This window comes from Daphnia pulicaria, chromosome 8, assembly GCF_021234035.1.
Source record: "Daphnia pulicaria isolate SC F1-1A chromosome 8, SC_F0-13Bv2, whole genome shotgun sequence".
NCBI classification, from domain to species: domain Eukaryota; kingdom Metazoa; phylum Arthropoda; class Branchiopoda; order Diplostraca; family Daphniidae; genus Daphnia; species Daphnia pulicaria.
This window is the reverse complement of record NC_060920.1, coordinates 10,075,657-10,089,253: the sequence shown is the minus strand read 5'-3', so window position 1 is coordinate 10,089,253 and position 13,597 is coordinate 10,075,657. Positions and strand designations below refer to the sequence as shown.

The following is a 13,597-nucleotide window of genomic DNA, read 5'->3' as shown; positions in this document are numbered from 1 at the left end:
AATCCTGGCCAGCATGGAGTCAAAACAGTGACAGCCTAGTGCCATCAAACCTTGCGACTGTCGCCTGACAAAAGGGGTGTTGCTGTTCCATCACGCAAACTTTCCATTGTTAAGGTACACGCCAATCGGCTCTCTTCAGTCCGTAGTGCCAAATGTTTGCTGAACGAAAATAAACTAGTACATTCAACTTTCCCAAGCCTACAATTACACACCCGAGACTAGACATTTTACTGTTCAATGCACATCAGCTTCGTCCAAAATATAAAAGATCCAAGAAGTTTCCAAGAAAAAGAAGGGGTTGAGACAACAAAATAAACCCTACAATTTTATCACGTTTATAAGGGACGTTCGTTATGGTGTGTTTTGGAAGGCATGTTGGGCGTCCACCAGGTGAACCACACTTATATTGCCGGTAACACGATAATAATGCAGCATTGTGCCTTGTACTGGGAGAGATTAAAACCAACGCCTAATCATAACTATTGGCAATCGTGAAAGAATAAATTGATAACCCACCAAACAAGGCCTATCTGGCAAATCACCATGAAGACTTTAACTCATTTCGAATAAACTCAAGTTACATTAAACTCAAAGCTGCACGTGTCAACGTTTTCAACCGTACGCCCTACAAGGACGTAATTAGCTACCGAGAAACTTGTCGTACGATCATGATTCATCAAAAAATTTTCCTTACCTTACCTTAACTTTGTTTTAGTGTTGTCGGCTAGTGTAGACGCCATTCTAGAAGGAGTATAAATATCCAGCAACTATATAAAAAGGCCGGTAGGCAATCCAGCATCTCACTCTTCACTGTCCTCTCAAGACTTGCAAACATCTCTGATAGAGTTAGCTATACAGTGTTGTCAGCTGTTTTTCACATTCAATTTAAAGCAAATTTATGTAAGTAATTATTTTACTTGATCTGTGAATGATTTAAAAAATGGACAGGTGTTTTAATGAAATTTGTTAAATTAATTTTGCTTTTGTGTCGTGATTTGGTGTCGTGATTTGGTCGGGCTCCGTCAACATCATATCAAAACATTTATTTGGTTTATTTATTTTAGATTTCAAAGATGCCGATTGATTTGTACTACATGGACTTGAGTGCTCCTTGCCGGGCTGTGATGATGACAGCTAAATTGATTGGTGTTGAGCTCAACATGAAGATGACCAATTTGATGGCTGGTGAACACATGAAACCCGAATTTCTGGCCATCAACCCCCAACACAACGTACCCACCGTCGACGACAACGGATTCTTCCTGAACGAAAGCAGAGCTATTTGCGCCTACCTCATTAACCAATACGCCAAGGACGACACTCTCTACCCCAAAGAGCCCAAAGTTCGTGCTTTGGTCGACCAACGTCTTTACTTTGACATGGGAGTCTTGTACCAAAAATTCGGCCTAGTTTACGTAATTTAAAAAATCTTTTCTATTCAATACTTGATCAATCATTTTATGATAATAATTTGTGTAATAATAGTATCCGGTCATCATGGGTGGAGCTACAAAGTTGAGTGAATCCGCCATTAAAGATTTGGCCGGCGCCATCGACTTCTTGGAAACCTTCCTGTCGAAGACGACGTACGCCGCTGGTGATCACCTAACCATTGCTGATGTTGCTTTGGTCGCATCGGTTGCTACTATTGAGGTAAGAAATGTCATTATTTATTTAGTTAAGAAGTCTAATCTTTTATTTAATTTGTAAAGGCGGTAGACAAGACTCATCTGGACAACCACCCCAAGATTCAAAAGTGGCTGGCGACATGCAAAGCTGAAATTCCAGACTATCAAGAATTGAACCAAAAAGGTGCTGATATGTTCGCCCAATGGGCTCAGGAAGCTCTGGCCAAGTTGGAGTCTGCATAAATTTGCATTCCAACAGAATACCACTCCATTTTTTAAAAGAAATCCCTCTATTATTAATCAAATGTTTATCTTTCGCAGAATACTTACAATCACTCTTGAATACAAATTTTTCTGTATGGCATTTATTTTCCGACTACCAAAATTATTCAATAAAAGAGCTTGAGGAAAAGAAGTATTATCACGTCCGTAGTGGGGTGAGGGTTTCCGGTTGTTTTTATACGCCTCAATTTTTATCCACCTGATGTTTAAATTAAAATTTAAATCAAAAGAATTAGTCAATTTCTGGGAATTTCAACGTTTTCAAAAATTACGGTGATTTTCCCTGTTTGTAGTTGAACTGCAAAGCGCTGGGTGGTGTCTTATTCTTACATTCCTCAGTCCTCGATTCACAACGCTACACTTGAAGTGAAAGCGGAAACCGAATTCGATCAATACAATTCAATCTTCCGACCGCGCCCATTGTCAACAACAACGGAAATAAAATAACCGAAACAGGAAAAAAAAAAAGATTTCTTCTTCCACCGGAACCACATTCCATCATTTTTCTACTGGGAAGTTTGGAGAAACCCGAAGCTTTTACTTTAGGCCACACCTCGTGAATGCACTGGGATACCATTTTCGCACGCATTAAATTTCAATTTGAACTTTGTCATTCGATCAAATTCTATTTATTTGTGAGTTTGTTGAGACATCGACTTGAAATCGAAGGCTATACTTTGTGTTTTGCAATGCGTTGATGCATTTGAGAAGGTCAATCGATGCGGACAGTGTATAAGGAGTTTTCTATTAGGGCTCTGGAGATCACTTGAACATTGCCGACATTAAACGGGAAGCGACCACTAAAACGGCGTATCAATAGGGACTCTCTTGTACATAACAATTTCAACGAATGATTGAATAAGTTAGAGCAATGGAATTATTCCAGTTACACGTTCAAGCTTTTGCAGAATGAACAAAGAAGACTGTAAAGAAGCCGTTCATGTTTGGCTGCAGAGCGTGAAAATAAAACGACCGTCGTTTGATAGCAACAGAAATGAGAAAAAATAAAACTGGCACATCCCTGTTGTTGTAGTTTTCGTAAATGGTAATTTCCTAGTCGACGAAGAAAAAACCTAGCTCCTTGTCTAGTGGATACATTTGATTGCGCGGTATATCCTGTATATACTTTTCCCGGCACCACCAAATTGATGTTAACCCAAGAAAGAAAGCGTGGGGTGGTATTACGTCATTATTTTAATTCGTGATTTCCACTTGCAAGGGACCGTGAATAATGACATTCGCCGTCCAGCAGCTGCAGCCAGTCAGCAGACAGTGTGCTGCTGTCGTTATATCGTCAATTGAGGTTATTTCATCTGCTGCTGCTTGCAGTTAAAATTGATCAATCAACCAAACAAAAAACGACAAAAAATACTAGGGCGATGGGTGTGTACTAGACCTGAAATCCTATGTATATATGCCGGGTGTGTCATCCACCATAATCATCCGTGGTTATAGCCCCCAATAAGCCAAAAGAAAAATATGATTTCCCAGCTGGGTCGTACGGGAGCTGTAAAGTATAGGATTTTGTGGTGGCAACAAATCAACCGATAAAATTGTCTCTTCAACGAGATTTGATTTTAAAAAATATTATACAATTGGATGTGTCAGGGTGGAAAGAGAGAGAAAGAAAATACGGTGATGACGATTTCCTCACGCGTGACGAGCTGTTTTGAATGACGGGAAGTTTGGTGATTTTGGAGCTTTTCACGATACTTCATCATCTTTTTTTTTTCAATTTTTTTCCCCCCAAGTTATCACGCTACATGACGTGAAAGCTTTCGTGAGCCACTGAAAAACACAAGCGGCGTCGCGTTTATTCGTGAAAAAAAGGGAAAATTCTTCACGTTTGGAAGGCGCTGAAAATTCTTTGCCAAGTGTTTTTCTTTACTCACGACTTTTGTTTTCTTCTTCTCCCCATTTCCGCTTGGCATATGGCCCTGCTTCCCTCTAATGTCATTCGATTTTCACGATGAAGAATGGACGAAACTGCTAGAATACATGTCATTACGTCGCTATAGCAAAGGGAAAGTAAACACAAACTCATATCCGAATACACCGCGTCAAGTGTAATTTTCCCGCGAGAACGCTGATAAAAGCGGCGACCAAGAAAATGCCGCTTCTACCGGAATTCACCCGTTATGCAACTAACTCGGCATAGAGTTTGCCTTGTCGTCTAGTGTAGCGGTGCTCACCCTCACTCCCGACAGGGGTGATATAAAAAGCCGGCAAGGAAGAGCTTTCCTTCATTGTAATTCAATCCTGAGTCGTGTCGGGTTGTTTCATTATTCCATCTACTCACCGTTCTCCATTTCACACAAGTAAGTTACGACTGGCTTAAACATATACATGTCGGAGTTTCTCGAATTTTTGTTTGGTAATGCTGATCGCTATTGAGCGAAGCCGTGTAAAAATGTCTCTGCAGTTTGAGCTGTGAGTTGTAAAAATGTTTACACCTTGAGGCGTATAGACACGTGTGTCTATATTCCGTTCGTTGCTCTTGTCTCTTGTGTGGTTGTCTATCCTTGAAGTGACTTTTGTCTGGTTTCTGGCACGTGTGTAGATCCGTTCCAACAATGCCGATCGACCTGTACTACTTGGAGGCCAGCGCCCCTTGCCGCTCCGTCATGATGACGGCCAAAATGGTCGGCGTTGAACTCAACTTGAAGAAAACGGACGTGATGGCCGGAGATAACATGAAGCCCGAATACATCAAGATGAATCCGCAACACAACATCCCCACCATCGACGACGATGGCTTTTACTTGAACGAAAGCAGAGCCATTTGCGCTTATCTGGTTAACAAGTACGGAAAGGACGACACTCTCTACCCAAAAGATCCCAAAGTTCGTGCCTTGGTCGACCAGCGCCTCTACTTTGACATGGGCGTCTTCTACCATCGTTTCGGCCTAGTTTACGTAAGTTTTCGATTACCTTTTTGTTGTTTTAGTTTTGATTGTTATCCTGTTTTATTCTTTAATTGTAGTATCCGGTCATGCTCAAAGGAGCCACCAAGATCGATGAAAGCGCCATGAAGGATTTGGAGGGCGCACTTGATTTCCTGGAGACTTTCCTGGGCCAAAATAAGTATGCTGCATGCGATCACCTGACGATCGCAGACCTTTCGTTGGTCGCTTCGGCTTCTACCTTTTTGGTAAGAAAATTCATAAATTAATTGATTTAGAAATTATAATTTAAAAATTATACCTTTTTCACAGGCTACTAACAAGACCATTTTCGACAAGCATCCCAAGATTCAGAGCTGGTTGGAAACTTGCAAGGCCGAGATCACAGACTACGAAGATACCAACAACCGTGGCGCTGAAGCCTTTGGACAGTGGGCCGGAGCTGCTCTTTCCAAGTTGGAATCTGCATAAATCTAAAGCATTTGAAAGAAAAATACTGCCTACTATTGCAAAATGTTAATTTTTGGATACAAGTTTATAATACAAAAAATTTATCAGCATTTCATACTTACCATTTCTTTTTAAATTCCAATTCAAGTCACTAACTAAAAGTTTACTATTTTGTTGAATTCTAAAAAAAAGTAATTAAGTTTAGTTTTTGATTTTTAAATTTAAAGAAATAGATAGCCGACAAAAAAGTTGTTGATCAATATTGTACACTGTATTCTTACTCTCATTTATCGATACCAGAGCAAGGACAAAAACACGGGAAATTCATCTAGATAGTGATGTTTTCTTATTAATTCAATTAAGCTGTTCTCCCAACATGTCGCCATGAAACGCCACATCTTTACAATTTTTTCAAATGGCTGCAATATATTCCCAGTCCCTTGTTCCTAAAATTCCTCCTTCCAGCCAGTGCTTGACTGCCCCATAATTTGCGTAAATATTTTATACTGACCCAGATTAATCGAAAGACGGTCATGTTTGAGGGATGATAATAGATTTTTGAAACAAGAGTCCATTTCCGAGTGACAAGAAAGGGGACAAAATTGTTAGTAGTCAATAATAATAGATGTAATACACGGGAATGTAGTTGCTCTATAAATTACCATCAGGCACTCGCATACACTCCCACGCGGCAATGAAAATAATAAATGACTACTAATGATGTAATTATAAGGGAAACAATGTACACCCGAAATACGCGCTTCTTCTGAAGATGGAAAATTAGTTTTTCCATTGTTTTTTTAACTTTTCGTTTTTCTTTTACTGCACAAGTAAAATCCCCCCTCAACTATCACGAAACAAATCCAAACTTTTTCTTTCTTTTTTAAATACAATGGGTACGGATGATCCGACAGTTGAAAAAGGGGGATTGGGTCCAGTAACTCGGCAGGCGACACGAAGTTCTCAAACAAGTTCGTTTCCAATTTTTTCCAATTTGATTTTTTGAGCAAACAAAAAAAAATAAAATAAAAAAAAATAAACTAAACTAGCCCAACAAAAAGAGAGGGAGATAAATTCGCAGAGCATTAATTACCCCACAATCTCCAAACATCAACAGAATTTACTCACAAACATGCAAAAGTGCGACGGTCGAGTTATTATTATTTTTTTAATCATCCTTAATCTGCAAATCCGCTTGTCTCAACCGTTTCCCAATCATCAAAAATTGTTTCAATTCTAGGACGAAAGTCTGGAGACAAGATAATGTAAAGAGAGGAAGTTCCTTTGTGTTATTTAAAAGTTAAGGGAAATTCTAGGACGGCCTGAGGAAGATAGGAGTAATTTGAAGAAAATAAGCTTATGTAGAGGACGAAAAAAAAATTATTGGCAGACTATGATACAAACAATCCAAAGGATGGCAAAGCGTCCAAATTTGGATAACGAGATTACTGATAAAGAGCATGGAAGTAAAGCGATGCATGTTTTTCTTTTTTAGTTTAGTCCAATTTCATGTACATGTCCTCGAGTTGAGGTTTGAAGTAAGTACGGAGTTCCGGACGCTTAGATTTGAGAGTGGGCGTCAACAAACCATTCTGTACTGAGAAGGCATCTGGGTGCAAGTAGATATCTTTGACCTGAGCAAATCAACAATGTGGAATTAGACGTCAGTCGTCGTCGAATGGAGGAAACGCGATTATCTCACCTGTTCGAAGGATTTCAGACCGCCTTTTTTCCCCAGATCTGTGATGTCGTTCATGATAAGCTGCTTGATTTCAGGCATGTTGCAGAGGACCGAAAGTGTTCCGGGAATACCTCGCTCCTCGGCGTAAAATTTGACGTTTTCAACATCGGGCACGATGACTGCTATCGTGCACGACTTGAGGCTTTCACCGTGAACAAAGACTTGTGCGACATATTGGCTTTTGATGTAAATGTTTTCAATCTTTTCGGGGGCTATGTATTCGCCCTGTGACAGCTTGAAGATGTTTTTCTTGCGATCGCAAATCTTTAACGTTCCGTTCTGCATCGAAAAAAACAAGATAATCAAGATCACTTACATACCACACGATGTGCCACCACTTACGGGTAAAAAGGTGCCGATGTCACCAGTGTGAAGCCATCCGTCTTCGTCTAACGTCTCTTTGGTTTTTTCGGGTTCCTTAAAATAACCTTTGAAGACATTGGTGCCCTTGATGCAGATTTCACCGTGTCCACTGGCGGCGTAGTAATTCATATCGGGTACGTCAACCAATTTGATTGCGCAGCAAGGAATTGGGGGTCCAACGTGTTCTGGTGTAGAATCTCCCTATAATACAAGTAGACTTTTATAGAAACCTAGGCATAACTTTTTAAAATGGAAATTCAATTTCAATACCTGAACGGTTAAGGTCGTCGGAGCGACGCACTCGGTCTGTCCGTAACCTTCCACAATGACGCAGCCTAGGGCGCAACGCATAAAAGTCAAAACGGAGCCAGCCAATGGAGCCGAGCCAACGACCAAAAGACGGATGCGTCCGCCCATGCTGTCTTGAACTTTTCCCAAAACGAGTTTATCCCAGATGGTGTTATTCCGGATGATTCCACGTCTCAGCTCGTTCTCCTTGGAGCTGAGGGCTGCGTTGAAGAGGAAGCGTTTGAGTGACGAGCTGTTCAAACCGCTCTGAACCTTGTCGAAGATGCGGTTGAGCAGGCGGGGCACGGCCGGCGTGATGGTGGGTCTCAGGGCTTTCATGTCGTCCATCAAATTACGGACATCACCGCCGAAGAAGCCAATGGCGCCTCCTTGCATGTACACGGCGATTTGGCAAATGCGTTCCAACATGTGTGCCAACGGCAAAAAGGACATCATCACGTCCGAGCAGTTGGGTTTCTGGTCACCCAATTGGAGTAGCGTGGCGCTGACGTCAGCCACGACATTCTCGTGGGTCAGCATGACTCCCTTGGGGTTGCCCGTCGTTCCCGATGTGTAGCAAATGGTGCTCAAGTCCTCTGGTCTAGGTGGCTGTCGTTCCATTCAAAAAATAATAAAAAACAAATCGTTAAAGCGCGAAGTTTTCTTCTTAATTTAGATCTGACATTTGCTAATGTAAACACGACATACCACAGGCCTGTGTTTCTTTTCGGCTCCCAACTTTTCGACATAGTCGAAGCTCAAGGTGTTGATGCCTTTACGCTTGGCCAACTCAATCGTCTCTTGCGAGATGGGTTTCATATGGACCAGCTGCTTCAGACACGGGGGTGAATTGTTGAGCAACGACTTGCATTTGTCTTCGTTGTCGCAGATAACCAGCGACATTTCGGCTACACGAATCAAATCAAGAAATTGGGTTAGACTATTTCGTTGATCGTCAGAATGGCAATGTTGTCTTACCTTGATTAATGATGTAGTTGCAGGCCTCTGGTCCCAGCGTGTCGTAAAGTGGCACAATTACCATGGAGTAGCTGTAGAGGGCATATTCGCTGAGTACCCATTCGGGACTGTTCTGACCGTAGACGCCCACCAGTGTGTCGGGCGTGGGCTTGAGGCCAAGAGCCACTAGGCCGGAGCCTAAATTCTGTGCGCGCAACAGAGTTTCTTCGTAGCGCATCCATTGGTACTGCTTGGTGGGATCCTCTCTCCATCCCAAACAAGGTCCGTTGTCTATATCGGGACAAGTTAACGGGTTAGCTTAACAAACTACTCGGCTGTCTATTTGGGAATGTGAAATACTTGAAACACGCGCTCCGCGCCGGAAGACGTCATACAGGGTCCGGGTGTCTTCGTAGAGATAGCGCATGAATTTCATTTCTTTGCCGTCTTTGGCGAAGCGGGAATAGTGTATGAGTTCTGGTCCCTGTAAGAAAAGAAATATTTCATTATTTCAATCAATTTCAAGCAACATTCCAACACATTCCAAATTGATAAAAAGGCCAACTTGATAGAACTAGACCACCTGTGAGACCAATCATAGATCCCTATATGTATAATAATGCGGAGCTGATAATTTTAGAACCCAGTGATAGTCTTACCCGGATTACATCCGACTGAACGGCTAGATCCAGTGGCGGACGGAAAGGTTTGGGGAACAACAAATCTTTAAGGCCTCCAGACATTTTTCTTCTGCTCTTTTCTTCGGCAATCGATAGACACAACAATGCCCACCAAATCGTCCCACAAGAACCAAGCCGTTCGGTAAACTGGCCGGAATAGGTCACGCACTTGATCTGTCTACAGCCGGATTGGGAGAGAAGAGACGATGTCTATGTTCCAATGGAATTGGAGCGACTGAGCCCTGGCACCGAACAAGTTGGCAACGTCTTCCAGAAAATTTCTCTACCGCCAGTTAGTTCCTCCCCAACGACTATGCAAAAATATATGATCTTGGAGATGGTGGCGGTTCTTGCTTGACTTCAAGAGTCCGCTCTTGACTGTACTAGATCCTATCCTATCCTGCTGTGCTCTCACTCTCATTTTTATTTTTGAAAATGGCTGGGCAAAGACTTTGCCACTCTTGCTCCCATATGAACGTTTCAAGAGAACTACCATCACCACAGTTCTTGATCTGGCCCAGGGAATATTGCGACTTGATTAAGAAAACTAATTATAACTTCCGTTTCTCCCTTTTTTTTTAGTCAGCCATAACGCTCCATCCATCCAGACTGTTGGCTTAACCTTCCTTACACCATTTCCTGTCCAAAAAAACCTAAAGTCAAATACATGACCTGAATTTTTATTGAGGCATTGGCTGCAGTTTACTGATCCATCAAAAAGACGACAACATCTATTTCCATTCTCTTTTGACGCCAATATTTTCCTGCCAACGGACACACAGTTAAAAAGGAAATTATCGCCACCTAACTAGCCCGATCCTCCTCAAACGCCAATTGGACAAATAGAGGAGGTTAAATTATGGACACGTGAGAATGATAAAGTGGACAGGGATCCCTTCAACGAAAAGGACGAGATAACATTTTCATGAAGTGGAACTTTTTTCCCGCCCCTGCACGTCCTTAAAGCAAAGCTGTAATGCCCTCTGCTAGAAGCTTCTATCTCTCCAGATGGTGGCCACTCTGAATTTAGACCAGCGAGAGGGAAGCAATGGAATGCGCAGCGCCAACCGTTTGGCATGTGTTCAGGTCACGTGAAATGGCACGACGGTGGCAACACGCTAGAGAATACTACTAATGGGTCATATTATACAACACATTTTTATACCTCGACAATCGTCTGATTGTCCAAATCAAACGGAGGTGTTGTGGGGATAGGCCGGTTGGCCAAATAATAAGCTGAGGCGGCTGCCACACCGACTCCGGCCATTGCCAACATACCAGCGGCACCGCTGACATAATGCAAATACTGTTCGACATCTGGACCTGTGTGTGTATAGAGAGAGAGAGAAAAAAAGGTAAACATTAGCGATTGATTCCAATTAGTTACGGCATCAAGAAAAGAGGATGGGCTCTCAGCTGTTTTTTGGCACATTTTCTTATTGATTTTGTTTGGCAAATTGTAGCCCAATGCCATCTAGCGTCAACAATACGAAATTTGTTGGGAAAATGTTCTAGAACAAAACCTGGGGGCAACCAGAAGAAAGGATCGGCCAACAACATATCCCTTGCGGCCAGGATAACAATTATAAATTCTAGACTCGTCGGGCTCAATGTACGACGGAGACCTTCCAATTTAAAATACGCAAGTCCCAGGTGTGTGTATACCTTAACAGGTAAAAAAGAATAGACTGCGCAGGTATCTCGCCATGAGAAAGTTCTTGTAACCTTGAGCTCCTTGGTAAGTCTGTGGGGACGAGGGGGAGTGGCGCGGGAATCACGTGATGGTCTGATCAGAGTTTGGACCAATGGCGAATCGCCGGAAACTCGAAGCATCACTCCACATGTTAACGCCCGCCGCTGGTACGACGACTACGTCACTGTTCTCCCACAACTGCTATGTACGGCAAAGTCCCGCTAGGAGTTTTGGACCGGTGCCCACAATACTACCACCAGCCCGAACCGGCAGCAGAAAACGCCAGGATTATACTTCGTGTTCATTGATTTTTTTTCTCTCTCTCTCTATCCTATTGTATAAAGATCGACGACCAGTACACGAGCACCGGGTGACTTGCACTGCTGGCATTCGGTACGGGGGTGCACGTAAACTTGGCAGAACTTGTCATCGAACTCGACGACTAGAATGAAAACAATTATAATGGCGAGAAAGCGAATTTCTACTTTTAGTTTAACGACATTCTTGTCCTTGGGAGTTTCTACTTGGGCTAAATGATACATGTATAAAATTGCAAATCGTTTTAATATGGGAGGGAGGGTCCCATAGATTTCAAAAACGGACTTTGCCAATAAGATTGAACCCGACCCACTTGGCATTGTTCCACGTTAAAGAAATTTTAAACCTTTTTTGACATTAGCCGAACATTGACAAATCCTTTCGATTGATTTTCAGAGGTTTCTTTAAAGAAAGTTATCAACAAGTTTTGTTTTTAGCTACTACTACAGAACAAACAGTATCGTATACAAGTTAAACACAAGAGATAAGAAATTATGAATTGGCTACTACAACTCTTGTCAAGTTCAATGGCTTACCGTGAACAAACTCTGAGCCGGCGAAAAACATGGTGGATAACTTTTTTTCAATCTTCACCGAAAAATCAGCTCCCACTCAATATAATTCGTGTGAAACAAAAAAAAAAAAAAATAACTCGTACAACTTAATTCGAGTTGGCTACTCGAAGTGTCAAAGGTGGAACTTCACTGCCAAAATAAATGGTGGAATGACAGAGGCGAAAGAATGGGGGCTGTCAAATAGAAACGGAATGATTTTCAACTGCAACCGTCAGCGTGGAGCACTGGAAACTCTTTAACGTGGAGCAAAAGGCGGCACTAGAATATTATCCCTCAACACACACACACACACAGAGGCAGACTTTATATGTTCTCCTGCTGCAAGCGACGATCGATACACCCAACGCGAGTATAGACGAGAGAGAGAACCTTGGGGGAAGAGGTTGGGAAGTCGCCTGATGCGCCACGCAGTTTCAAATGCTATTGGTCGAATCGACTGTCACGCCACCACGTGACTTGACGGCAACCAATGGCCGAATTTTGTGCCACGACCGTACCAACTATAAATGGTGGCACTTTTCTTTCTTCTGATTTTCTGTTTACCCGCCTTATTTATTGGGGGGGAAAAAACTTCTTTCTGCAATAGCTATATTACGAAATGGGATATACCCTATGGAACTGTCAAAAAATTGGATTTTGGCGGACTTTTTGATGGCATTGTGCCCAGCATCTTGGCTAAACATTTTGTAGTGAAAGAAAAATATCCTGGTGGTCCTAGTCCGGCAGGGACAACGGAGATCTGCCGGTCGTCTCATAATTTGTGTACGTGAACAGAAATAGAAGCAAGTCACGTGACATTCAATAGGTTCAAGACGTTACCAGAAGGTAGTCGTAGCCTAGATCGGCCCCTCATTTACGTCATCGGCCCCTACGAACCCAGCAATTGAAATTCAATCTTACAATGGAAAACCGGTATTTCACGGCTGTGAACGACAGGGTGGATTCAAACACATTTTGGAGGGATTTAACTTAAAAGTTAAAAATAGGCTCTAAACGTGATTTGGACTTTTTGTTTACGAAAGAAAAACGCAATCGAGTCGATCAAGTGAGTTTACAACCGCAATAACACGCAGGTTGGGAAAAAGTCCCGCGTGTCAGCTGTTCACGTGGTTTTAAAAAGAAAAGGAAATATATGAAATGAGTAGGAGGGGCTTCACTATACGTGTAAAAATTCCCCCCTGTCCGTCAGAAAATCCTTGATGTAATAAATGTATACACAATCTACAATATCGACACGTGGAAAAATCCTTGAGAAATAGGCAACGGATCATGCCCAGAATTAATTTCATCAACAAGTCAGGAGCGCAATAACGTTACCAATAAATCTGAATAAGAATTTTAGTATTTCTTACCTTTGATTTTCTGTAAAGCGACAACGGGTCCAGCGGCGACGGCGTGCGCAGCAGAGAGGATCATGATTGATTCAATGATTACTGTTATGTAGCGAAAGATAATTATTACGATTTCTTTGCAGCTACAACAGATGTGCAGACGAGCAGCCGGGTGGGATTCTGAGATCTGCGACACTGACGGGATGAGCTTTTACACCTTCTGACTCGAGTGAGACTGTAGGACTTTCGATGATTGCCAAGAAATGTTTTGTCTTCTTTTTGTCGTCTGCTCTTATTTGTTTCTCGCCTCCTCCTACGTATACACACAGGGATGGTTTTAACTTGGGCATTTGGCTCGTTTCGCATACAGGCGCATACACGTGTTCAA

General features: G+C 42.2%; 3 protein-coding genes and 1 long non-coding RNA gene across 5 annotated transcripts; 2 read left to right on the top strand and 2 right to left on the bottom strand.

Annotated features, from left to right (window-relative positions):
- The first annotated feature begins 753 nt into the window (after positions 1-753).
- Positions 754-1,992, top strand: LOC124311400 (glutathione S-transferase 1-like). Its single transcript, XM_046775875.1, has 4 exons — positions 754-900; positions 1,065-1,415; positions 1,486-1,653; positions 1,713-1,992. Exons 2-4 carry the CDS (start codon positions 1,074-1,076, stop codon positions 1,869-1,871), a joined length of 669 nt encoding a protein of 222 aa, XP_046631831.1. The 5' UTR covers positions 754-900; positions 1,065-1,073; the 3' UTR covers positions 1,872-1,992.
- Positions 1,913-4,921, bottom strand: LOC124311729. The gene is made up of 2 exons (XR_006910180.1): positions 4,842-4,921; positions 1,913-2,109 (listed from the first exon to the last, which is right to left on the bottom strand). It is a non-coding gene; the product is annotated as an uncharacterized LOC124311729 (long non-coding RNA).
- LOC124311401 (glutathione S-transferase 1-like) lies at positions 4,074-5,373 on the top strand. The gene is made up of 4 exons (XM_046775876.1): positions 4,074-4,228; positions 4,471-4,825; positions 4,894-5,061; positions 5,126-5,373. The coding sequence occupies exons 2-4, from the start codon at positions 4,484-4,486 to the stop codon at positions 5,282-5,284; spliced, it is 669 nt and encodes a 222-aa protein (XP_046631832.1). The 5' UTR covers positions 4,074-4,228; positions 4,471-4,483; the 3' UTR covers positions 5,285-5,373.
- Positions 5,374-5,512: 139 nt separating this feature from the next.
- Positions 5,513-13,508, bottom strand: LOC124311004 (long-chain-fatty-acid--CoA ligase 1-like). Of its 2 annotated transcripts, XM_046775233.1 has the most exons (9): positions 13,231-13,508; positions 10,458-10,615; positions 8,973-9,096; positions 8,634-8,903; positions 8,364-8,563; positions 7,638-8,264; positions 7,347-7,568; positions 6,966-7,283; positions 5,513-6,897 (listed from the first exon to the last, which is right to left on the bottom strand). In XM_046775233.1, the coding sequence occupies exons 1-9, from the start codon at positions 13,292-13,294 to the stop codon at positions 6,760-6,762; spliced, it is 2,121 nt and encodes a 706-aa protein (XP_046631189.1). In that variant the 5' UTR covers positions 13,295-13,508; the 3' UTR covers positions 5,513-6,759. The 2 variants fall into 2 exon arrangements, with proteins under 2 accessions (XP_046631189.1, XP_046631190.1); XM_046775234.1 differs by lacking the exons at positions 10,458-10,615; positions 13,231-13,508 and adding an exon at positions 9,272-9,528.
- Between the last annotated feature and the right edge of the window lie 89 nt (positions 13,509-13,597).

What these genes read in the sequence shown, in the direction of transcription:
- LOC124311401 (XM_046775876.1), top strand. Translation starts at nt 4,484, where the DNA reads ATGCCGATCGACCTGTACTACTTGGAGGCCAGCGCCCCTTGCCGCTCC. An exon ending in ATCGTTTCGGCCTAGTTTAC is followed by an intron (nt 4,826 to 4,893) that starts GTAAGTTTTCGA and finishes CTTTAATTGTAG; the next exon opens with TATCCGGTCATGCTCAAAGG. An exon ending in CTTCGGCTTCTACCTTTTTG is followed by an intron (nt 5,062 to 5,125) that starts GTAAGAAAATTC and finishes CCTTTTTCACAG; the next exon opens with GCTACTAACAAGACCATTTT.
- LOC124311004 (XM_046775233.1), bottom strand. Translation starts at nt 13,294, where the DNA reads ATGATCCTCTCTGCTGCGCACGCCGTCGCCGCTGGACCCGTTGTCGCT. An exon ending in CAACTACATCATTAATCAAG is followed by an intron (nt 8,564 to 8,633) that starts GTAAGACAACAT and finishes TGATTCGTGTAG; the next exon opens with CCGAAATGTCGCTGGTTATC. An exon ending in GTCTGAAATCCTTCGAACAG is followed by an intron (nt 6,898 to 6,965) that starts GTGAGATAATCG and finishes TGATTTGCTCAG; the next exon opens with GTCAAAGATATCTACTTGCA.
- LOC124311400 (XM_046775875.1), top strand. Translation starts at nt 1,074, where the DNA reads ATGCCGATTGATTTGTACTACATGGACTTGAGTGCTCCTTGCCGGGCT. An exon ending in AAAAATTCGGCCTAGTTTAC is followed by an intron (nt 1,416 to 1,485) that starts GTAATTTAAAAA and finishes GTGTAATAATAG; the next exon opens with TATCCGGTCATCATGGGTGG. An exon ending in CATCGGTTGCTACTATTGAG is followed by an intron (nt 1,654 to 1,712) that starts GTAAGAAATGTC and finishes TAATTTGTAAAG; the next exon opens with GCGGTAGACAAGACTCATCT.